The 25,506-nt window shown below is 37.8% G+C and overlaps 1 protein-coding gene across 6 annotated transcripts in view; it reads left to right on the top strand.

Annotated features, from left to right (window-relative positions):
- The first annotated feature begins 7 nt into the window (after positions 1 to 7).
- The window catches only part of cacna2d4a (calcium channel, voltage-dependent, alpha 2/delta subunit 4a), an 85,979-nt gene continuing 60,480 nt past the window's right edge, over positions 8 to 25,506 (top strand). For 2 of the 6 annotated variants that reach the window (XM_015026967.1, XM_015026983.1), the window contains exons 1-28: positions 3,371 to 3,474; positions 3,734 to 3,930; positions 6,273 to 6,354; positions 8,647 to 8,763; positions 8,929 to 8,988; positions 9,544 to 9,706; positions 9,794 to 9,925; positions 10,220 to 10,280; positions 10,996 to 11,146; positions 11,295 to 11,369; positions 13,165 to 13,254; positions 13,373 to 13,486; positions 13,576 to 13,654; positions 14,543 to 14,676; positions 14,881 to 14,898; positions 15,336 to 15,413; positions 15,660 to 15,740; positions 16,207 to 16,281; positions 16,389 to 16,475; positions 16,592 to 16,663; positions 16,845 to 16,906; positions 17,597 to 17,664; positions 17,761 to 17,806; positions 17,891 to 17,988; positions 18,102 to 18,195; positions 18,315 to 18,407; positions 18,606 to 18,733; positions 20,479 to 20,547. In XM_015026967.1, coding sequence (XP_014882453.1) covers positions 3,394 to 3,474; positions 3,734 to 3,930; positions 6,273 to 6,354; positions 8,647 to 8,763; positions 8,929 to 8,988; positions 9,544 to 9,706; positions 9,794 to 9,925; positions 10,220 to 10,280; positions 10,996 to 11,146; positions 11,295 to 11,369; positions 13,165 to 13,254; positions 13,373 to 13,486; positions 13,576 to 13,654; positions 14,543 to 14,676; positions 14,881 to 14,898; positions 15,336 to 15,413; positions 15,660 to 15,740; positions 16,207 to 16,281; positions 16,389 to 16,475; positions 16,592 to 16,663; positions 16,845 to 16,906; positions 17,597 to 17,664; positions 17,761 to 17,806; positions 17,891 to 17,988; positions 18,102 to 18,195; positions 18,315 to 18,407; positions 18,606 to 18,733; positions 20,479 to 20,547 — 2,605 coding nt within the window. In that variant the 5' untranslated portion in view covers positions 3,371 to 3,393. Of the gene's footprint in view, positions 245 to 1,580; positions 1,768 to 1,860; positions 2,151 to 3,361; positions 3,475 to 3,733; positions 3,931 to 6,272; positions 6,355 to 8,646; positions 8,764 to 8,928; positions 8,989 to 9,543; positions 9,707 to 9,793; positions 9,926 to 10,219; positions 10,281 to 10,995; positions 11,147 to 11,294; positions 11,370 to 13,164; positions 13,255 to 13,372; positions 13,487 to 13,575; positions 13,655 to 14,542; positions 14,677 to 14,880; positions 14,899 to 15,335; positions 15,414 to 15,659; positions 15,741 to 16,206; positions 16,282 to 16,388; positions 16,476 to 16,591; positions 16,664 to 16,844; positions 16,907 to 17,596; positions 17,665 to 17,760; positions 17,807 to 17,890; positions 17,989 to 18,101; positions 18,196 to 18,314; positions 18,408 to 18,605; positions 18,734 to 20,478; positions 20,548 to 25,506 lie in introns of those variants that run through there. The other 4 variants (XM_015026990.1, XM_015026997.1, XM_015026972.1 and 1 more) reach the window with 4 other exon arrangements.

Genomic DNA, 25,506 nt, shown 5'->3' on the forward strand with positions numbered 1-25,506 from the left:
TGTGTGTTTGTTTAGTCCAAAGAGGCAGGCTCACCACTGTCCTTACTCCTGAACTCTCAGACGGAAAGGCTTTCTGCAGGCGACGTCAGCCGACATCTGATGGGTCCCGCAGGCTCAGTGTTGTACATAGAACTTTGAACTGTTGAGATCTATTTTTTTTATTATTCTTAGATCATTCTCAAACGGTGGAGCTGCTCAGAACGGACACAAGTTGGAATAACAGTTCAGCTCTGCAGTGATAGAGGTGAGTAATACTTTTGTTTTTTTGTCCTCCTGTATAATTACATAGACCTCTTCATTTAAAAAAAAAAAATCGGCTGTTAAATACATGTTTATTCTAATATTGGATGCATGGCAAATTGGCAAGTAAGACCTAGATGTGATCAAACCTAAAATAGAGAGATAGACAAAACAAATGGTAAATTGAAGGCTATAAAAAAGAAAGCGTCACATTTTATCTAAGTGAACTTAGAAGACCTTGATTCACATAGACTATTTGATTATTTACCAAAAAAAAAATAAATAAAAAAATACCATACTACATAGTTGCTATAGATATTAAATACTGTCTTAGTTTTCTGCGTTTGTGATCTTGGTTTGACTGTATTTGTTGTTAAATGAACAGATCTGCTTGTGTAATTCAAGTCTGCTTGCTGAATCTGTGCATGTTATCCACATTTATTGGTCTTTGCTTGCTCGAGTGCATTGTGGGTGTGCTTAAGTTAAAAAAAAAGAAGAAAAATACAACGATCATTGTATCTTAAGCATTTGGTTTCTGTGGTTTACTTGCGCACATCAAAATGCTTGAGCTGTTCTGCAGGTGAAATGGGAAGGTTTAAGTTTTATTTGTTGAGGTTCGACTTTGTAGAAGTGATCAAATGTAAAGCTTTCTGTGAAGTGAAAATGACAGAAGATTTAGCAAACAATTCTGAAAAAATAACGAGGCAGAAATGTGAAAAATATTTTTCTTGTATAAAAATATAAAATCACATATGTTCACTAACTGCTATGAAAAAAAAATTATAATGCACATTGTGCTTGTTTTTTCTCTTTAAATGCATTTGAAAATGAACAAAATGAGCACTGTATTTTAACCTTAGTATAAAGGTTTAAATACGCTAAACTAAAAGAACTGTTCACATGTGCCACAGTGAAGAGTCCACTAGGTGTCTCAGTGTGCTTGTGTCTCGGCAAAGAAAGTTTCCCTTGTCCCACTAAAACAACCTGCAAATAGAATGAGAAAACCTATCCTACCAAGTGCAACACTAATTCTTCTTCGACCATTGTTAGTTGTTCACATTTTCCCCGCTTACTGTGTTTTTCCATCCACTGGCATTCTTAGTAAGCTAAAAAAAAAAAGAAAAGTTGAGTTAACATAGTCAATGATGTTTCTGAGAAGAATGCAAAAGTGGGTGAGAGAGATTAAGAGAAAACAGGGCGAAGAAAGACAGCCAGAAAGAAAAGCAGGGAACAAAGCACTTCTGGAAGAGAAAATGGAGCGATATTGTGTCAGTGTGTGTGGAGTGTGAGAGGGATGGTGGGAGGAGGGGTTTAATCCTGGTTGGATTATGGTATAAAGTGGTGCTGGAAGAGAGAAGGAAAAGATACTCTGGAGAGAGAGGATGTCCCTACAATCCATTCATCAGTCTATCCGTCGGCTCTCTGCATGTTAATTCCTTTGTTTCGGACAGTTTTGTTTTTCAACCGGGGACCATGTGAAGTTGTCTGGAAGAGCGGTGGAAAAGTCTCGCATTACTTTCCGGAAATGTAAATGCTCTCTTTCCTTTTTAGAAAAAAAAAAAAAATGACTGAGCTGGACTGAATTTGTATCTAGTATTGTTTTTTTCCCCTGGATTCAAGAGAGGGAAAAGCATGGAAGAGAGAAGTGGAGGATAGAAGTTATAGAAATAAGACCAAAGCCCTGGAAAGTGAGGTGTTGAAGAATGACAGGACTTACATGGGACCCCTTGTGCACAGAAGTGACGTCTGACATCCGGGATAAAAACATTGCCCATTCTTTCATATGCGGGGATACCCAGCTCAGCTGACATCAAACCAGCCATTTAGACTTTTTTTTTTTTTTTTGTTCAACATCCAGCAACTTTCTCTTCAAATCAGTATGCCTCTTAAAACCTTTAAAATATGACACAGTGAGTACTATCATCTGCTGCTGCAACGTTACATTTCACCATTACTTGTTTTTACACAACCCTGCTTATCTGCATAATATTATGGACTGCTTTTGAGTTCTTAAAACTACCACCAGGCAGAACTCAGTCATTGCGTTTATCTGGAGACGACCACAACGGTCATGTTGTTTGAGGCGTTTTTGCAGGTGCATAGATGCTTTTAGTTTCTGCCTATCCAAGATCGAGTTGCTGGGGGCAACGAGTTCAGGAGGGAAACCCAGACATCCTTTTCCCTGGAAACGCTCTACAGGTCATTGAGGGGGAGGCCAGGCCATCCCAAACCACCACAGAGAACATGTTGACCCACCACCTTAGTCAGGGTTTCCTCTCAGTGGGACTTCCCCAGAAAACCTCCAAAGAGATCCTGATTAGGTGAACAGTTCACTTCAACAAACCTCTTTTAGTTTGCTGATGCAGAGCCTCTCAAGCTATACATCAGACTGAGCCTCCACCTTATTAGGGTGGAGAAATAAGCTTACTTCACTGTTTGGAGTAAGCTTATTTCAGCCGCTTCTTAAAAAGAAAAAAAAAATATCTTTGCTTTTAGTAATAGAATTCAAGCATCTTGATATTTTGTCCCCAAGTGATTATAGGCAAGTTGAGTTGTCTTATATCCCATTTGACATAGGAATGCCTTGGAATAACCCTGAACGAGACAGAAACTGTTGCTGGGAAGCTGGATATCTGGGTTTCTCTTTTTCCCCCCACAGGATTGATACCTTTAAAGATAATTTGTTACTCCACAGCAGATTTTTTGGAAATTCTCTGATTTGCTCATGGTTAATTGTAATATTTAATTTACACTTTGGTACACTTTATTTCAAAGACAGATTTTACTGTGTTCAGATTGACAAAAGCTGGCAAAGGCGAAGAAACATAGTTTTGCAAGTGAAGACCTAAATCAGACAGTAAAATTACATTATGTCATTATCATGCTATTTGACCAAAGTCAAATGTAGGAATGTATTTAATATGAATTTGAAAAGCACATTCTTTCTTTTAAAAGTGGAAGCCTAAAAGCTAAAATGTTATTAGATCATATTTTTGATTCAAAAAAGGCAGTAAGATTACTGTTTATCCGCTCTTTAATAGGTCGATGTTATATTTTACATGTGAATTTGTCTTTGATTACAAGAGAAAACCAGAATTAGCCTGAAGTGTGGCAGGCTAATTAACGAGGACACCTCTCAGGTGTGCCCGCTTTATGCTGAGTAATTCACAGAGCCACCCGTCATTTTGTAGCAGTAAAGCTCTTCACTGGAAAATAAATCAATTTTCCAAGGGTGTAAGTAACATGTTTAAGAACTTTGCTTATGTTTTGGTTTAAAGCTGGGTGTCCAGGACCAAAATTGTTTGCACAGCTTTTTTTGTTTTCATTTTATTTCTTTGGCTAGCTAGCTAGCAAAGCTAACGAATCGGTTTTTCTTTTCTTTTCCAAGGGGAAACCCGGATGTAGTCCTTCTATGACAACAATTCCTTTTTTTCTTTTCTTTTTTAAAATTCTTTTAACACTAACCCCATGATTTCTGTTCTGCTTGGGCCAGTCTGCAGCAGTAGGTGGAACGATGCAGATTGCAACAGCTGCATGGATGAGCTGTTGTGGCTTGGGAAACGCTGGGAATGCCATCACATTGGGCAGAAGTGGGCCACGCAGAAGGAGGCTGATGATGCTGATGTGGATTATCCTCTCTGGCTCACTGTGCCTGGTGGTTGACGGCCAGATGAAGATCCCACCAGAAACGTGAGTACAGCTGCAATGAGTGCAACTCTGGCAGACCAGGGAGAAAACAATGACGGTCTTGATTTTCTAAACCCCTCAACTTAATTTGTTTAAAAGTTCACATAAATATTTAAAATGAATCTGTCAGTGGATATTGCTTCTCCTCAAAGCGAAGCACGCTGATCTGCTAATCAACAATGAGACGTTTCCCACTTAATATCAAAAGACAATTTGATCAGGTAGATTCCATGTGTACGCTTTTAAATCCACCAGCAGCATGGTTCTTAAAGCCGTTGCCATTACGGATGACTCAATATTGTTTTTTCCAATTTGGCTTAAGCATACTGTATGGGCCATCTGTTAACCTGTGGGATACAAAGAACTGCCAAATTACCCTAGAATCTTTCAGCTGCCACAGACGGAGAATGATGTTTCCAAGTAAATTCTGGTTATTTTTTCTTTCTGACCACAACAAAACTTCAGTTATTATAATTTTATATATTTTTACAATTGTAAACTAGATGTTTGCTTAATTTAGCAAAACATCTGACCCTGTTACCTTGTTTTATCCTTTACTGTTGTGTTTTCTTTTCTTATGGGTAAAATACAAAAAAATCAGTTTTCAAATGATGATTTCATTTATCAAAAGAAAAACGATGTTTAAACTGATGTATCTGTGAAAGAAGTAATAGCCTCTCTTTTTAAATCATTTGTTTGTAATTGAGAAAACCTCTGATGCGGCTGCTGATGTTTTAGAAAATTGTGTCATTGGGCCAGAGTGACTAAGAATTAAAGCAGCAGTTTTTCTGGTCACCTCAGGTCACTTTGACACAAAATTCATTATGCCGTCTGAAGATTTGGAGGCTCTTGCTTCACTGGAAGTGAACAAAGCAACGACGGTTACATTTCACATCAGGACGGGTCAGCTGTTTAGTCGCTGTGGCAGCTTCACTATTCTGCTACCATTAGGAAGAAAATGGGCACGTTTTAATCCTTATATTCTCTTTCCAATCTGCTCTGTTCACATTTACTCCTGTTCTTGCTCATTTCCTCTTCTCCATTTTGTTCCAGGGTTTCTTTTATTTATTTTTTTGACTTTTATCACAATTTTGCAGTAGACAGAATTTTGCATTTATTAAGTGTTTTCTTTTCTGTCAAAGTCTTACCTGCTTTTAGCCACATTTTCTTCCACGTGACTTGCGGCATCATCCTGCTTTACCTTAAATTCAATTAAGGCCTTATGGTTTTTTTTTAGAAAAATACTGTTAGGATGTTTTAGTACAAAGAAAAAACGGGTATCGCCTCCATCATGCGTACAAGTACTTCCAATTTGTTTTGTTTTTTTTGTTTTTGATAGGATGAAAAGAAAACATACTGAAAAGAAATATTAAACATAAACATTCAACAAACTTGAATGTGTTAAAGCCGTACTTGTAAAAGTATGGAATTTGATTTGATCACTTTCCAAATCTGAATAAGTATAAAAACATGAAAAACATTTGAGTTCACAAATTTATTTTCTGTTTTAGTATCTATTTAGACGACGATCTTTATTTTCGGCTTGTGTTTTGGTCAGGTTTTAAATTGGACCCAATATTAATGAAATAGTCTTATTACACAAATCACAAAACTGTGATTTAAAGAATATCACAACGCAATCGTGCCATCGATGTTGTGCCTTTGAGTGACAAAGAATCTTCTTTGCAATTTTTAAAAAATCTCAGAAAGTAAAGATGTTTTTTTTTTTTTTTGTCATTGTACAATAAACAGTTTGTAACGAATCTGTCAGCAAATACTGAGCGTGTTCAGTACTGAGGGGAGCAAGCTGCCCACGTCCCAGAGAGCTGGCTGACTCCCCATAGGTTGAGCCATCTGTCACATCCTGTCTACGCTATGACCTTATCTCGGTTGCATTCGCATAGAGGATTTGTAGAATTACTGCATGTTATTGAGCACAGAATAACCCTTTGGCCTGGCAGCCATGTCTGTCCTCTTCCTCGGTCACCTTCAGTAAGCTCATTTAATCTCTCATTGGGGAGCCACCTTGACATCTAAACTTTTTATTTTAAATTTTTACAATTTGTCATTTTTAAAACTGCAAATGTCAAGGTGTTTTATTTGAATATTTGCAGTGAAAGAAAAATTATGCATGTTTTTTTTTTTTCTTCTTTAGTGGGGGTACGTTGTATAACAATATTCCAGGATTTGGGTTTAATCAATCAATTAGAATTAAAATCTACTGACTGATTCGATAGATGTTCGGTATTAGATATTTGCTGTTTTTTCGTTTGACTTAGGAGCGGCTCAGACAATAACAACTTTAAAGCAGTGAATGGTGTTTCTTTTCTTTTTTCTGTGTTCAGTGTGCAGCAGTGGGCTGCGTCCTTCGGAAAAGAGATCGCTGCTTTGTCCAATAGATATTCTGGAGCTAAACTTTTGCAGAAGGTAAGATAACCCACATGTTCACGCAGTAAAAGCCAACTTGACCCATTTCTGAACAAAACAGACGTCGGTCAGTAGATATTTCCAAAGTGCTTCATACGCCATCTGGGAAACATTCCCTGCAGTTTGGGAATTTCACACACCTTTTGCTGAGTGGAAGACAGTGATGGTTACATGTTAAGGATTAAGAACATTTACAGTTTATCTACACGGACAAATATAGGAAGTTGTGCAAAGAAATTGATCAAGCTTTTTGCATTACATTCAAGCTGTCAGGACACTTGGATTAATACACAAATCTTAACGTTAATTTAACTAACCTTGGCTGCTGCTTTTTTTTTATGCAGGAAGAAAAAAAATATTCAAAGACAGGTTTGAAAGGGAAACCATTCATTACCTTTGAGTTTAGTGGCATACATTTTCCATACAGCATCTGCTCGATAACCATAGACCAATCTGGTCACACGGTTAACCTAAATACGACTCGGATATGTTGTTCAGTAATTAGTACATGCAATTTTTCTCTGCATGCCACCCTCTGGAGTCCCTGGCAGGCCCATTCACCATCTGCCGCACTCGTATTGTGTGTTTTTATTCTGATACCTTTCATTAACTTTTCGATCTTTTACTAAATGCGTTGTAAAATAAAATCTCTCCCAACAGATTTTGGATGCTGAAATATGTCCAAGGCATGCATTCGTTCAGGACATTAACTTCCCCATTTGGATATGTAAATCCCTTGTTTTCACACAAATTTGTGCAGTGACTCTACTGTTATTGGCTGTGTTTACGCAGACCGTGTCGCTTTCTCATATTTCAGAAGCTTATCTTTGTTTTCGGCCACCGGTGTGTAAAAAGCATCCAGTGCATTAGTTTAATCTTCGCAACATGAAGCCATTAATCGCCTACCTGTGTCTAATCAATGGCTTTCTAGCTGCAGACCGTTTTGCGACTCGGACTTCTTGCTTGTGTAGCCTGGCTAAGCTACTAAATATTTTTCAGTTGCAAGATCCTGAAAGAACATTTTGATTTTTGTTCAGCAGCCACAGCTTTGTTTTTATTTGCTGTAGGCTGCAAAGAGCTCTTCATAATCCTTCCTTTATAATCCTTTCTCTTGTTTATATCTGCTTTCCTGCTGCAAGATAGGGGAAATTAAAAAAACTGTTTCTGTGAAAGTAAAAAAAGAAAACCTATACATTCAGTAAGTTTTAAATTGATTTGTTTGATAGAGTTTGATGATTTTACAGTGTGTTCACGAAGTATTCTAATTCATTTTTGAAGCCTTTTTCTGGTCAAATGAGTATAGGTTATTAGTATTTCATGCTTTATTCCCCTTCATATTTGTTAAATATGATGAGGAATAAATTTAACATGATTTAATACAACAATCTGTTTGCCCAGACATCCATTCATCCATCGTTTTGGACTTGTGGTACCTGCTTTGACAACCAATAGTTTAATGTAGCTTTCTATAGTCTACTTATTGTAAGAAAATGTAAAAATGTCACTCCAACCAGCAAGAGACTGCTCAGATGTGTTTTGACTTAGAGAGGTTATAATTTTTGATATTTCAAAGACTCTTAGTGCTGCTACTCCCATTCCCAAGGCATGAAATCGGAGCGTAATATGAACATTTTGGAAAATATGTCCAGTCATCATTAGATTCATAATTTTTTAGCAATTATCCCTAAAAGGCTTAAAAAAAATATTTAACAGCCAAACATAATTAACTCATGCACATTCATATCAGGTGGAGCTATGATTCGGGTATGATTTTAACAAGCTACCCTAGGTTTTATAGAGTTTAGGAATCTTTCTTAGCAGCAACAAGGTGGCATGATTTATGGTTTTTATCCAGAATACGAGATCTGACCTGGTGTTCTTTTTATTTCGCCTGTGATGGTACAGAATAAGATTCTGTCTGGCTTCATGATTTACATAAAGACACTAAGCTGCTCGCAAAAGTAGATTTGGAAAGCTGCTTAACAAATTTGACCCAAAACCAGCCGGGTTTCTCCACAAAACCAATTGCAAACTCCGAATCTGTTCCCACCGCGTATTCAGGAGGCACAGGAATTAAAGCCGTCGGCACTGATGGCTATTTTACCGACGCTCAATTTATTAATGTGAGCATAGTTGAGTCACTTTTGCAATTGGGTCAAATCCTGTAAGGTGCAGACTTGGCGGGTGGAAACCCAAACGTAGCTTGTAGATGCTTAGTCTAACTTTTTAACTGCAAATGTTTAAATATACATAACATGGACTTGACTAAATTGGTCAAAATTTGTTTTGAAGAAATACAAGGATGTGGAGGGCGTGGTGAAGATGGAGGAGGTGAACGGTGAAGAGCTGGTAAAGAAGTTTGCGGAGGAAATGGAGGAAATGCTGGGAAGGAAAATGAAATCAGTGAAGGTAATAACGACATGCTAGAGAAGTGAACGGACGATATGTTTGATGCAGGGAGTCTGCTGCTTGTTTGATCCATCATCAGTAACTGTTGCTTTATCAATCACAACAAGTGCTTCAGTAACATGATTGTAGTTTTGAGTGCTATTAAGAAGTTGTGTTTTGCCACAGAGATTAGCAGAAGCAGCAGAAGATGCTGATCTGGGGCATGAATACAACGAAACGCTAGAGGTAAGTGAGAATGTGTTTGGGTTCAACCATTTATCCAGGCGAGCTGTACGTCATTTTATCCTGTTTGCTTAGTTTTAGTGATATTCAGCACTCCTGATTTACCAGAGCTGTGTTAAATTGTGTAAAATTATATTATTAACCCCAGAAGTGCAGTTTGAATGCCTATATCTTTATTTTTATTAGGCTTTTAATAAGCAGAATTTCCATCCATCCATCCATTTTCTGTACACCCTAGCTTTTATACTTCATAGATTCATAACACAGAGACTGATCTACACTCTGGTAAAGAAGGTTAGCCTAACAGATTGCTGCATCTTTAACACCTCTTTTCAGAGTATGGTATTAAAGCATGTAAATGGAAAGTTGAGTGGAAGGAAAAAGTATGTCAGAAAAAGGTGCACAAGCAACACGAATAAATGCAGTGTTTGTTTTCTTTTTTTTTTTTGGTATGATGTAATTGTCTTGTGATATAAGAAAGTGAATTCGTCACAAAGTTTTCTTATGCTCCAGGCTGGCCCTGCCTTACAAGCATCTGTTGTTGAACTTTTTCCCCAGTTTGACTACTTTAACTCCCTGTTGATCAACACTGTGGATGAGGAGGGCAATCCAATACCACTTGGTGGAGAATTCCTCTTAGAGAAAAATGAACATTTCAATAAACTTCCAGTTAGCACACAGCAGAGTAACATCCAAGTTCCTACAAATGTTTACAATCGAGGTAACAAAATCAGAAAGCCTGGATTTCCATACAAATGCAGTAAATCTCTTACGAAATCCAACTTTGTTTTTCTGCCTCTTTTTGCAGATCCTGATATTCTAAATGGGGTCTACATGTCCGAGGCTCTGAATGATATTTTTATTGATAACTTCCAGAAGGATCCAACTCTCACTTGGCAATATTTTGGCAGTGCCACAGGCTTCTTCAGGCTCTACCCAGGTACACTGAGAGGCTGTTTTTGCATCCTGCAAATTTACCTTGCTTTTATATTTACCTGCTGTATTTTCACCCATTACTGTGCTGTTAATGCAGTAAGTGGAGCAGCAGATACATGTTAAACTAAAGTCAAACAGGATACTTACTTGGTATGTTGTATGTAAAATTCAGTGCATGGTGGCAGTAGATATGGTAGGAGTAGTACCTTTAGGGGAAAGATGGTTACTGTTAAATCCTTCTGTGTACTGACTCTCAGATTTTTTTTTTTTTTTTTTGCTTTGGTTTTTACATTCTCAGGAATCCAGTGGATTCCAGATGAAAATGGCGTGGTCACCTTTGACTGCAGAAACAGAAACTGGTAAAGCTACAACCATTCCGTCATCCGTCACGCAGTGATGTCTTTTTAAAACAAACATGTTGCCTGCTACTAAAAATCTTAAAAATAAAGATTTTTTTTTTTATCTCTTTAAATCTCAGCTACATTCTTCCTACACTTTGTGACAGAGATCATCAGCCTCCTCTACATTGTTGTCGTAGTTGATTCTTTTTTGCAGCATCTCTCACTGTCGCAGGCAGGCACCAGTCTTTGGTGCCAACAAAATAGGAACACATTGTACTATAGCCTACATTTTTAAAATGTAAAAAAAAAAAAAAAAGGAATGATCTGGCCAAATATTGTACGCTTTTAATTAGAAAAAATTACCTCTTTTCATAAAAATAATCAAGTAAAACATTCCCAGGAGTAAGGCTGCACAAACAGAGCAACATTTTGCCTTCCTGGAAAGTTTCATGGAACAGCTTTTGAAGTTCCAGGAACTTTGCGACGTTCTTAGACAGGCTGTTGTTTTGGAAAGCGGAAATCACGGAGCTAAATGGTCTCGACTGCTTCCAATCACATCTGCTACAGTGGAAATCTTGTTTGCGTGTAATTGGCTTAGAAAGTCAGGGGATGGCAATAAAGGGATGATGGTACGCAAGGAACGGAAGACTGGAGGAACAAATAAAAGGATAACCCTTGCTCCGTTCCTGCACTTCCTTGTTGACGTCATCGTGATCTTTACCTGTCTGTCCAGGTACATACAGGCCGCCACGTCTCCCAAAGACGTGATAATCGTGGTGGATGTGAGCGGCAGCATGAAGGGGCTGAGACTGACGATAGCCAAGCACACAATTAATACCATCCTAGACACTCTGGGAGAAAATGACTTTGTAAACATCATAGCTGTAAGTATGAGAACACCCAGGGATGTGGTATTGGTTTCGAGACTTTCATCTGATTGAATATGAAAATATTAACTTTTTTTTATTCCTGTTACCTTTCTATATTACTAAATGTTTCCTAATTTCTCTCATTTTGTTGGTTTCTCTCCAGTACAGTGACTATGTTCGCTACGTGGAACCCTGTTTCAAGGGCATGCTGGTACAAGCTGATCTGGATAACAGAGAGGTAACGCGCGCGCGCACACACACACCACCAACAAAAAAGCCAGACGCATACTGGCTTTACAGCTAATTAATACAATTAGCTTCTGCTGACCCAATCCTGCTAATCCTCTGATGACAGAGATTCACATGATAGTAAAACACCACAGGTTAAGTTCAGGGTCAAGGTCTTGGGGGCATTTTATCCTGCTTCTCGCTGGTAGCAGGTCAGTGTAATTCAGCTGCACCTCAGTAAATTAGAAAACTATTGGAAACATTTCTACGTTTCTCTGCGCTGGTGCAGCTCGGATTCCATGCTTTTTCTGTTGTGCCACATCTAAACGTTTTAAATTACCCACCTGTTAAATATTACAGGTGTATATGTATGGGTAGATGAAGAATAATGAAATCCTTTATGTAAGAACGCGCTGTAATTGTAGCATTCGCTGTAAGACCCTTTATACCCCCAAACATAATGAAAGTCCAAAACACATTATTCACTTGTGTCCATTTTCTGCCAGCCAGTTATAATTTCTTTAATGTATTTTTCATTCGTCTTAGAAATACCATTTCTGCTTACTTTATTGTAAAATGAGGCATACAAATTATCTTTTTTAGTAGACTAAGCATATTAAATACTTTACTCTTTAGTCACATCTTTTATTTCATTTTTAGAGTAAATACAAAGCAGTACCATTAATATCTCATTGCTTTTCTGCTGCAATCATTTTTTTCTCCTCCTGCTCATCAGTTCTCATGCTTTGATATCCTAACACCTGCTCAGTCTGCTCCGCCATAGCATGTGCGTGTCTGTTTACTGGATATATGCCCTACTTTCACTCCCATCCACATTGTTACGGATCAGGTGAGGTCGCTGGCTGCTGACAGTTTTATAAGCGCGTCATGTGGCGTGTGAGGGTGGGATTTGATTGGCTGAATGCACAGAGAGATGGGCTGCAGGAGAATGGACAGATGTTGGCTGGCACATTTGTTCATCCTTATTAAAGAACGCTCGGCAATCATGTCTTTCCAAAACCCATTTTTTGAAGCAGGAGCTCATGATGAGCTTTTCTGAGCTACCACCTATAAATGTGAGTGCTTGTTTTTATGAGTTAGATACAGCATTCACGCTCATTGGAATTTTGAAGAAGAAAAAAATTGTGCTACCACCATAAAGTTCAATGTGTGAAGGATTTTAGAGTGGTGTGTAATTGTGAAGTTAAAGTAAAATGCTGTGTAGTGTTAAACAATAATTTTTTCTCAAAGTAGGAAGTGAAAAGTATTGCCTGCGTTTGTAATTGGCATTCCTGATTCAACATTTTGTCAAAACACATTTTGCTGCAGCGTTTAGCAGCTTTACGCAACTAGAAACTGGAACTTTTTTTTGCAAAATAGCTGAAGGTCAGACACGTATTTTGCACTTTGTGAGCATCAATTTTCAAGGCACGCCTCAGTCTTGATTGGATTTAGATCTATTCTTTGACTAGGCCATTCGACCACAAGAATATATTTTCATATGAACCATCCTGCTGTAGTGCTGGCTGTGTGTTTAGAGTAGTTTTCCTGCTGTAAACTACTCACTGTGCATGCAATAGCCTGTGTGCATGTGTTAATTAATCCTGATTACCTCCTAGGGCTGTAGTAACTTTGCTTTTATTGGTCAGTGTGCCTGGGAACCAGGCATAAGCCCTTGACTGCACAGTCCTTCTCATGTTTTCTACCTCCTAAAACACATGAGTCAGTTTGCCTGCATTTGCCAAAATTAAAGTAGCAATGAAGACGTGATGTTGTCTGATTATATATTTTATCTGACATTACAGCACTTCAAGCTTTTGGTGGATGAGCTTCAAGTCAGAGGAGAGGGCAAAGTAAAAAAGGCAATGAAGGAGTCTTTTAAGGTCCTTAACGAGGTTGGTCTCTATTCTTTGGGAAAAAAAAGTAAAATAAAATATATATATACATATGAGCAAAATTTGTTGTGAAATGGTGCAGTTATTTCCAGTCACGTTTGTGGATGAATGTGTTTAGGCTGCTTCACTGGGGCAGGGCAGCCTGTGCAACCAGGCCATCATGCTGATAACAGACGGCGCCATGGAGGACTTCAAGGATGTTTTCGAAGAGTTTAACTTTCCAGAACGTCGGGTGTGAAGTTTATTTTGACTCAGCTGTTTAGAGTACTGAATGTGGGGTGTTTTCTGCCGCTTAGATGCTTCTTTTACCCGTTTCCGCAGGTTCGAGTGTTTACGTATCTCATTGGGCGCGAGATGACGTTTGCTGAAAATGTTAAATGGATCGCCTGCAACAACAAGGGTAAAGCTAATTTATGTTTTTGTTTCTTCTGTTTCCTTTTTTCAAATGTTTCAGAGAAAAGCCCGACCCAGTAATTAAACCAGAGTCTCTTAGGAAAAATCATATCAGTCTCAGAGTAGAGATGAAGGTATTTCCTTATTTTCAACTAGATCAGAATTGAGGCTATTTGTAGCCATCAGTTGCTGCCCCCTTGTGAATTACATGGTGTCATGCATCAGTTCAGATCAGAAAGATGCAGCATTCAATGAAATTTTGGTTCTGGTAATCCCTCCCAACTGCTACCATTTCTGTATTTATATTCCTTACATTTTCATACATTTTTACTGGTCAGTTTAACAGAATTTGGCCAGTTGGAAGCAGGGTGATGGCTCCATCATGCTTTGGGGTCACGTTTCTTGAGTGGAGGCAGACGGCCAGTCTTGGAGAAAAACTGATTCAAATTTGTTGTTGGAGATTCTCTTTCAAGTTAAGAGCTCTAAACTTTCAGCTGTCCGCACATATTGTCTTGTAACAACTGAACAGTGTGAGATCTGCAAAGGGTGTAAATATTTTTCCAATGCACTCTATATCTGATAGAATTAGGAGTATTTTCCTAAGATGAATTTTGTTCATTTGATACATTGATAATCACATAAAACCTGGACTACGTCAAACCACAGGAGAGTTATCGACACACACATTTATGTAATTTTGTACGTCGAGATGTCTGGTGAAATAATGCATTGCTTTTATTTTAGCATCAATAGAAATCGCACAGTTTAATAAAAATTTAAAAAAAAAACTACCGTAATTATATCTTAATAATTTCTCTGATATTTTATGGACGCTAAATTTACTGCATTTTCCAGGTAAGTGAAATGTGTTTGCATGAATTTGCTTATCCTGCAGGTTATTACACACACGTGTCCACACTGGCTGATGTTCAGGAAAACGTCATGGAATATCTCCACGTTCTCAGTCGGCCAATGGTTATCAACCATGACCACGACATCATCTGGACAGAGGCCTACATGGACAGTGTGGTCAGTCTTCTTCTCTCATTATTTACAAACTTGTTGGGCAGAATGAATATGATACAGTTAGAATAAAGACAAATCTTTCTCTTTAGGTTTTGGTGCATCTTCTTTGTTCAGCTGCATCATTTTTCCTTCCTTGTCATTCTTTCTTTTTGCTGTCATGCATTTCATCCTGGTTTGTTTTCTTCTTCTCTCCATTATCCCATTCAGCTTCCCAATAAAGATGAGGTAATCATAATTGGAGCTTTGGCTTAGTTATGTAAAGTAAAGGGGTAATCATGCTAATGTCTTGTTTAGAATGTTGTTTCCATCTAACAGCTTCCAGACAGCGTTTTGTTGTCTGTAGATGTTTTTGTTACGTTTTTCTAAAACTGAACTTGGCTGATGATGCTCTTCAGTTTGATTTGTTAGAAACCGACCATAGATTACTAAGCATAAGTAATCTTTGTGTCATATATGTTGGTCTTAAAAATCTGAAAATAGAGAAAGTATTCTTTTGAACTCATTCATTTATTCACCTCATTTTCATCAACTTTGTCACATTTCCTTGCTTTTTTTTTTACTACTTTGTCTGCCAAGTTCTCTGTTCCTTTATGAATGCATCCATAAGTCACTTTTACTTCAACAGAAGTTTAAGTGTATATCTGTGTTTTTTTGTATTGCAGCTGTTTAACACTCATGCACAGAGTTTGCTTCTGATGACCTCAGTCGCCATGCCTGTTTTCAGTAAGAAGGAAGAAACTGTAAGTTGACTTTTTGTTTTTTTTTATTTGTTAAATGTATGGTTTTATGTTCATACTGATGCATGAGTACAGAAGGAAGGGAAGTATGAACATCAATATAGATTATAATGGATTCAAAGTCTGGCTCCATTTATTTTTTTTTTTCTGTCAAAGTTGTGCTCAGTTGTGCAAAGGCCATGCTACCTTAAAGGTAGCATGGCCTTGTATAATTCATTACATTGAGCTCTGGTGTCCTTTTCTCTCCAGCTGTCTCACGGGATTTTGCTGGGTGTGGTAGGAACAGATGTGGCCTTAAGAGAACTGATGAAATTAGCTCCAAGATACAAGGTAAATCATATGTGATTTACAGCTTAAAGAAACAGACAACATGTCTATGAGGAAAATGGTTCCTTTTAAATTGCTAATCACACCATTTGGTCTTCTTCTGACTGATGCTGAAAATAGTTCACTGAGCCTTTTACATCTTCCACACAAGGGAGTGTTTAGCACTTCACTGACAGCAATAATCAGATGTTTCAGTTTCCACACTGGCTGATCACAGATTAGGGAGGAAAAAGCTAAAACAAAATCAGCCTAACCCAGTCTCTATTTGATTTCTTGGTGTGTTCTGTTTATATGGTGTTTTCTTCCTTACTGTCTTTATGTAGACTCTGCAGTGCTGTGCTGTATTTGTAATATTGATGTTAATTGAGCACATCTTTTTAAACAGCAATGTGTGCGACTGTAACACACCGTGTAATGTCATAACAGCAAGGAGAGATATAAGTGGTTTTCTGCTGTTCTGTTCCTCCAGCTGGGTATCCATGGTTACGCCTTCCTCATCACCAATAATGGTTACATCCTGTCTCATCCAGAACTGCGGCCTCTGGTACACGCAAAGATTTGCTTCACATCCTCTGAGAGACTGTTGACTTTTTATTAACCCGGCGGCGTTGGTAACAAACTCCCACATGTCTGTGTTTTTGTCTGTGACAGTATAAAGAGGGAAAGAAACTGAAGCCTAAACCAAACTACAACAGTGTTGATCTGTCAGAGGTTGAATGGGAGGATACTGAAGAGAAAGTCAGTGCACAATTTTGTATTTCATATATATATATATATTTTTTTTTTTTTGAATGACTGCTGTACTAAAATGATCATAAACAAGAGTCCTGAATATGTGATGTTTCCGTTTATAGCTGAGGACAGCCATGGTCAAAGGAGAAACCGGCACAATGTCCTTAGATGTGAGATCTTCAGTGGACAAAGGAGTAAGTACTTTGCTTCCTTTTATGAAATAGTTCCAGGCCATCTTATCTCGTTTTCATTCCTATTTAACAAGTATTTATTTTATCATCTGAATGAATTCAGAATATGGCTGTTTAACCAGTTCTGCATGATTATTATGTTATTGTTGCCAAATTTGTGATCTTTTGTGCTTCCTTCTTGCAGAGGAGAGTGATCTTCTTGAAGAACGATTATTTTTACACCGTCATAAATGAGACGCCATTCAGGTTTGTTAATTTTTAATTTTTTATTTTTTTTTGCAAATAGCATCTACTGTGCTTTGCAAAAGTGTTCACACCACTTAAATTTCTTTTCCACATTTTGTCACTTTAGAGGCAGAAACTTCAATGTGCTTCATTGGAAGTAGATGTGATATAAGACAGTCCAGGATTCTGACTTAGAAAGGAAGAAAGGAAATGATCTGATGACTTTCAAATAATTTTTTTTTTACATATGAAAAGTGTGGCATGGATTTGTATTCAGACTCCTGAGCTAATACTTTGTGGAACCACCTCTTGTGCTTACAGCTGCTAACCTTTTGTGTCGCTCCCAGCTTTGTACATTAAAAGATGATTGTTCTTATGCAAAAATAGTTCAAGGTCACTGTGAACACACTTTCAACACTCTGTAGCCCTGCTTTAAACTTGTCCACAACTTCCTCCCTGACCTTTCTGCTGTCTGGTCGTTGTGATGCGGTTTGTTCACTAACGTTCTGTAACAGACCTCTGAGGACTTCATGGCATTTTAGTGACATCTGATGGCAATTTTTGCATTTATTTAGAAACACTAATCCTGACATAAGTAGAATTACTGTATATGAACAATGTATATTTTTAGATTTAATCACCTGTAAGCATATGGATGCTTGTGCTGTTGTGTTTATTATTACACATTTTTTTCTGTTTCTATTTTGACAGTCTTGGTATAGTCTTGAGTAGAGGGTATGGAGAGTACATCTTCACAGGAAACGTCTCACTGGATGAAGGTAGATGTAAAGCTTTAGTAAATCTGTTTTTTTTTTTTGTTTTGTTTTTTAAGAAAACATTTTTTCAGTCTCTCCTTTTCCCGCTTTCTTTAACAGGTCTTCATGACTTAATCACTCCAGATCTGACCTTAGCCAATGAGTGGTAAACATATAGTATTGCATTTCCTTTTAGAAGTTTCAGTGGAAAGGTATACAGACATTTATCTACATATTTTTGTTTTTGCAGGACCTACTGTGAGATAGATATCGACCCGGCACATCGCAAACTGACCCAGCTGCAGGCTGTCATAAAATATCTCACTGGGAAAGAAAAAGATCTGCGCTGTAAGCCTACACTCAGTTTCATTCACCAAATAATTTTGTTTGCTTGCGATTTGAAATGTAAATATTTTTCTTTGAAAACTTTCAGATTTTTCCCTCTTATTTTGTCCTTACAGGCGATAGACAGTTATTGCAACAGACTCTATTTGATGCTGTTGTTACAGCACCTATGGAAGCGTACTGGACCGCTCTCATGCTTAACACATCTAGGTGAACAAAAACGCTGAAATGAAATTCCCTCTGGATGCAGTGCTGGGCTTCCAGCCTTATAATTTCAACCTCGCCTCACCTTTTTTTGCTTTGTGCTTTGCGTTTTCTTGCTCTCCCAGTATGGATGATGGTGTGGAGACTGCTTTCTTGGGGACTCGTTCAGGCTTGCAGAGGTTCCTGAGGTACACGGGTGTTGAGAAAAGAGTTGGCAAGTGAGTGGTGTTAAACAGCTACCATGTTTATGAGGTTTCAAATCAAATCTACTCCTCTGAGATTTTTTTCCCCCTCTGTTCTCTTCCAAATTGAGAATAAGCATGATTTTGCACTAACATTCAATGCATTTCTCTTTTGTTCTTCATATACATAGATTTTAAACTGAAGGTAGACTTCAATGGTTTTTGTCCCCTCAGGTCTTTCCTGACCTCCACAGATAAAGAGAACATGTTCACTCTGGACCATTTCCCTGTGTGGTACCGCAGAGCAGCGGAGTATCCAGTTGGACAGTTTCTGTACTACATGCCCAGACAGGACACAAGAGGTAGAGGGATCACTTTCACGTTGCAAACAATTTAGAGAATAATTAGGAAAGACGTATAGAAAAGCTGTCAATCTTTACAATTTCCAAATATTCCATAGTTATTCTATGAAAAGGTTTGTTTATCCGCAGTATTTATCAAAAGGCAGTTATTTGTTGATGTAATCTGGATATTTGTCCTTAGTCACAAAAAATATTTTTCATGAAAAATCTTTATTTGAACAAACATAACATCTCCCATTATGTTGATTGCCACTGATATTTCCTCTATTTAGGTTTGACAATAACTTGACAGTAGATTTAAAGAAAAAGTGAACAGTAATTTTTTTTTCAAGCTTTTTAAAATGTTCCCATGTCGAAATAAGTTTTAATTCTTTACACAATAAAAAGAAGTTGAAAAATAAACTTTTTCACATTTTGTCACTTTACAAAATCCTAATAAATCTATCAAAGTCTGTCGTATGCATCCTGAAGTAATTTTGAGAACAAAATGTCACTTTATTTTGCCAACATGTATAACGTGTGGTGGAAAAGTGAATAAATATATCGGAAACAATGTTTAGACTTTATTTGTACAAAATTCTTATTTGCTTTCCTAGTTGACAATTATTCTCAACTTTGTGATGCTCTTTCACATAAATTCCTAATAAAAAATACTTAAATATCAGCAAATGCTTTTGCAAGGCAAGGACTGTTTAAAACTATAAAGGGTATTCTGAGAATAAAATTGAAAGATTTTTTTCCTTTTTTTTCCTTTTTAATGTATTCACGTTCTCAGATTGTTTCATACAAGTGATTAATTTATGCTAAATAGTGCGTTTTAAATAATCATCTAAATGTTTTAGGACGATGGTGAAAAAAAAGTGTCATTTTCAGATATATTCAGGGGTTATGAGGCTGCCTATAGTGCCACCTTCAGTTCAGAAGAGGTGCAACACCGTGTGGAGGAGCAGGGTAGAGAACTGCCTCTGATACTTGGCATGCCTCCACTTCTGAATCTATCCTGCCCATAATTTTCCTTGGCTCTGGGCTTAAGATGACATAAACTGCTGTAGCTCTGTGTTTCTGTTTTTAGTTTATTTTCGGTTTTGGCTCGGTCCTGCCTTTGTTCCTTTTTATCTTTCCGGTTCCCACTCATAAAGCATGCCGCTTAAATATGAGAACATCCTGTCAGTTTTCTCCCATCAGAGAGGAAGATTCTCGCTGCTTCATTTTGACCCATTTCAACTCGTATACATCATTATAAAAATTATATCAGAGAATCTATGCAGTGCATGGTTATCTCTCGCAGGATAAGTAACGGAAAATAAATAACGGAGAGCACATGGACGCCCAAAATACACAAGTGCATTCCTTTGGTTGTGGATACATTATTCAATTAGCTCTCCTAATCTCAGTTATGCAACACTTGAAATGTTAATCTGTTTGAAATCTGAGGCTTGGTGACTGTCAGCATCTGCTGAAGGCTGCAAATAGATGCAAAACAGATTTAAAACAGAGCATGAATCTTAATATTACCTACCTTGGTGCAAGTCAGCCTGCCACACATTTCTCTAAATACATTTCAGCAAATCTGACGCATTTCATCTGACGGTAGCATTGTAAAAACGCTTATTAATAAAAGAAAATGCAGTGTATTGTGCTTCTGCATGTCGGGAACGAACGCATGCATCCATATGCCACATTATGCATGAATTGACAAAGGTGCTGGAATTTTCTTTTTAAGATTGTTTCTGTTGCTCTACCAGCAGGAAGAATTGTGATTAGCGCCACTGCTGTGACTGTGACGGTGGGCAAGAAAACAGCCATCGCTGGAGGTAGGATGACGGCTCTTATTTCTTCTTCCCATTCCTGTTTAATCTTCTCTTAATCCTCCACCTCTTTTAATGTTCTTCACTGATTTCTCTAAGCTCCTGCATATTTAAATGACTAAACTTTGATTTCCTTACTTCATCCTAAAGTTTGTGGAATTTCTACCAGCAAAACCAGATGGTATATCTTACTAATTTGAGACATTTGAACAAAAAAGTAAAACTTAATTTTACAGTGACATTAAATTGAGACTTATTTGTTGTTGTTTTTTTGTTTGTTTTTTTTTGCAATAGCATCTGTTTTTGTGCTGGATGAATCTCTTGTAGTTATTGTAGTGTCAAAATTAAAACCACCACTGCTCACTTTGCTCACAACAAACCCAAAAAAGAAAGATATTAACACTGTAGACTCAATGTGAGGCAGTCAAAGAGTGAAGAAGAGAAGTAGCCTGAAGCCACATGTTTGTGACCTCGTAGAAATGTATTGGTTGAGTTTGGACATAAAATCTAGATGATTCTGTTTTGTTTAGGTGCTTTAAGTTTTATATTTCAAACTCTACACTTTAGTGCTTAGCTCACGAGTTTCAGTGAGAGGACTTTTACCTCCCAGCGCCCTGCAGCTAATTTCTCATCCCGCTATCGTCAAGTCTCTGAAAATCAACTGGATGGATACAGTTTATAGCAGACTGTACTTTGAGCTGTCTTGTGATTGAATCTTGTTAAATGCGATGTCTGAACTGTGCTTAAAATAACTCGCATTTGCTCTGCAAGAGCAACACGGTGGAGCACAGTTATCTGTTAGTGGCTTGCTTGGAGGCATTGTGCCAGATTTTCTTACATTAAAGAAATTAAACTCCTTGCTAAGAAGACATCTAAGAAAGTGAGATGAAAGAGAAGCAAGATTATAGCCAGCAGGGGGTTCCGGTTTGCGCCAAGAGGGAGAATCCTAAAATCTGCTAAAAAGCTCTACATTGTTGCTGGATTTGTTTCCGTTTGGTTCAGTCAGACACGATTGACCTGTGCTGATAACCAGTCTAGACCAGACTGGGAAACACGACATACACTTGAGTAAACTCATAATGGCATATAAACCTGTTGTTCACTATCTGAAGTGTAAAAATTATACATTTAAGCGTGAGAAACGGGAAGAAGTAAATGTCACAGCTTTTTATTATTTGACCATTTTATGCTGTATCCTTCCGTGTCTGCATGGTGTCCTATTCTTAATCATGAGAAGGTATTTGTTTCCACTCCAGGATTTCACATAATACAAAGAAAAATTCTTTATTTTTTTGTTTTTGTTTGCGTACATCTGAGATACACCGCAACAGGGACAAAGAATCTAAGCGGATCAGATGGCAAACACCGTGGCAGAGAAATAACTTTTATGAAGAATTTGAGTTGAAGGAGTTCCCACTTGCATCCTATGTAACTTCCTTTCCTGTGTCCTACCTTTCTTTTAAGCATCCTCCCTCTCTTCTGTCCCTACTTCCTTTTCTGTCTGCATTTTTTTCTTGGTTCCTTGTGTCCTTCCTTCTTTCTTTCCTTCTGCCTTTTCCTCCATGTCTCCCACCCCTCTGTCTCCCTTTGTAGATTCAGACACATCTCACTGTCCTCTTTACCCTGTTAAACCCACTCAAGCATCTTTCTAAATTTTCTTCCCCTCTCCAACTAAGCTGTCAGATCTGTCTTTCTTCACTTTGGCAGATTTTTTTCCCCCCCTTGCTCCGCCTATCTCTTCCCCTTGTAACTCTCCTTTCTCTGTCATGTCACTCTCTAAACTCCCACTCTGCTTCTGTTTTTCACTGCAGTAAGTGAAGGAGTTTTTCTCCTAAAAAAGGAGAGGATATCAAACATTTAGAAGCCGACTGATTGAGGAACATATGCAACTAAAAAGCCATACTCTGTACAAAATTTGGCCTACATTTTTCCACTGTATTTTAACAACGTGCCTATTCGCCTTACTCGGCTGATTTACTCTTCTCAAAGGTTTAAGGCTGATATGTATTGGAGATAATGTTGTAAATGTATCAATGAGAAGAATTTGCTTCTGATCAGATCTACAGAGGTGTAACATATGTATCGAAGCTCGCAGTATACAGGTATCTGTCGCATGTTCATCATAATTGGTTTCAGCAGCAAAAGTTTTTTTTTTGGTGTCTGAGCCAAATGAATGAGAGCACGTTTGACTGCATCGGTATTCTGATTGTGCATGTACACTTTAACCTCCTTTCCACTTGAACGTACAGTAACTTTTTAGGACTACTCGATTTACTGTGAAGGGAAAACTTAATGAAGTGACCAAATAATGTTTGGCACATTTCTGTACTGTTGTTAAATCCATACTAGTAAAGCATAGTGGTGTGTCTTCAACACTGCTGTACAGTGTGCTGTGAGCTTCCTCTGTATTTTTATCCCAAACATTTCCATCCTCTGTTCACAGTTTCACAGTCATATAAATGAATCCATCTTTTTTTTGTTGTTTTTATCTACAAGCCTGACCAAAAACTGAAAGAGAAAAACTTTTAAAAATATAATAGTTATCCTTCATATTTTGGATTGTATTTTAATGACTAAGGAGTTACAATTATTTTCATGACCACAGAGTGTCAGTGTTTCCCTGAACACAAGCGAGGCCAGTTCTTCATCGATGTCTGTTTACTTACATGTTACTCCTTCATGCTATTTTGGTGGCTGATTTAATTTCACATTCTTCAATGAAGGCCAGTGGTTTCGTCTGTTAGAGGATGATCCAGAATCAGGGCTCAGCTACAGATTAGTTATTCACTGCAACACCAATGACAGGCTGTGAATAATTTTGTCATGCTCCATACAAAGGTGCTGAAAGGATAATAAAAAGACAGATAGAAAATCTGAATCGAGGGTTCGGTAAATAAAAACCAACATGAGAGGCAGTGGGAGGAAAAAGAGACGTAATGGTGCAGAAGAAATACTGGAAAAAGGAAAAAAGGTGAAAGATTTAAAAAAAAATGATGGCAGAGGAGGCGACAGGAAGATAAATTGAGACAAGATAAGTGAGAGTAAAAAGAAATGAGAGAAGATTAGAAATAAAGAGGTGAGAGTAGATAGAAGGTGAGGTATGGGGGGAAAAAGGAGAAACTCTTGCGTGACTATTTATTCCATCTAAGCCTAATGTATGTGAATATTTTACACCTGGTTCTTTTTTACATTTTAATGAAAGCATAATGTTGTGCAGTGTGGACATAAAACTGACACGTGTGATGGGTTTTTATTTACATCAGTATTGTAATAATCTAACGGCACAACACACTGTATATTTCTGGGTTGTGCAGTCACTGAGGCCCTCAGTCATCATGGCTGCCTCTGCTGATGCAGGGTTTATGCAACAAACTAGAATTTATTTTTCCTTATACACAGAAACTATATAGGAAGAGGTTTGAGCTAGCTAACATACTTTGCTGTTAATATTACAAGACTTGCAGATTAGGAAGGTAAGGGAAAATCTTTTTAAATCCATAGAAAGTGATTTTTTTTATCATAACAGAGGAAAATGCTTTTTTTTCTTCTTTTTTTAATCAATTTAACTTTACCTGCATACATTTTACACATGCTCTTCCTCAACTTAAACATTATATCTTAAATCAGAATTTGCAGTGTTGCTAATATGTTTGGTTTGAGTCTCATGATGATGGGAAAGGAGGACAGGATTAAAAAACATGGCTAAACATTAGTAGTATTAATATCATAATAATATTGCAGATTCATGTGTTTCTAAAATTAGGCAGCCCTAATTTTCTCACTTAATTTTTTGCTACCTTGGTGTTGAAGTTAAATTAGCTTGCTTAAGTCCCTAATGTGTGCAGTGTGTGTAAATTAAGTGTAAAAGGCAAAATAACTATTCAGCAGCCATGGAGTATGAACAGTTCTGCTTTAACTCGTACCTTCTGCGCATGTGATTTTAAAAGCCGAACTAGGCGTTGCATATTTTCTCACTAAATATCCACGTTGCACAGTTACTAAGTTTTACATTAAGTAAATATTTCTAATTTTTTGAAGCATTGTTCTACAAAGCTGTGAGTCCAAGTTGCGTTTCCCTAAAGTAAAGTAAACCTTTGGGTTTTGCAACAGGCTTCCATTTGTGCAACAGCACTGTTGATAGTTTGTTTCTGTACATTTCTGGGTCTAGCTGTTTGGGAATTATCCTGCTGGACCAACAACCAGTTGATCCGCTGATCGGACTGACTAGCTGTTAACCTCCACTTCTCTGAGGACTAATTAGGCCTGTCACGATAAATGGTAAATCAATTAATGACACTGAATGAAAAAAGGCTCAGCTCCGGTGCTCTCCACTGACCCTCCCTTCCTCATTTCCTTAGTGTAATGTCCAACGCACACAACACGAGTTGTCAGCCGACTTTCAAAACCTGAGAGACACATTAGCCGACAGAAATTCTGGGTATAACGGTTCGATCGGGTTCGTCGTGCCGTGTGGTGTCCAGCCACATGGGCACAAAATAATGCCTACAAGTCCAGTTAACTAATTTTAAAACCAGGCATTAATCAATGCTTTACTAGAATCCACTTGTGATGCATGTGGCTAGAGTCAGCGTAAAGTCCTGACTGAATGAAAATCATAACCTTTTTATGTCACGTTAACGAAGAACAGCTGAAAACCTACCGGGTTTATCAACTGCAGTAGCAATTTGGCTCCAACTCCTCCCCTTGTCATTTCTATATTCTTTGCACGAAGTGTTGAATAAATATTAATATTGTTTCCACATATCATCTCCAATGTCCGCTGGACTTCAGGTTGCACCTTGTCAGCTGTTTGGGATTCCCCTCCGTAATTTCCCCTCAAAAAGCAGGAGGAGAATCCGTGCTTTCTGATTGGCTACCTGTCACATTCAGCTTTAAGCTCCCAGTCGGGGAAAACCCCTGATGTAGATCGGAGCTACGGTAACACACCATACACTGCAGAATGAT

This window comes from Poecilia latipinna, unplaced genomic scaffold (assembly GCF_001443285.1).
Source record: "Poecilia latipinna isolate Pla-1442-1.1 unplaced genomic scaffold, P_latipinna-1.0 Scaffold100, whole genome shotgun sequence".
NCBI classification, from domain to species: Eukaryota; Metazoa; Chordata; class Actinopteri; order Cyprinodontiformes; family Poeciliidae; genus Poecilia; species Poecilia latipinna.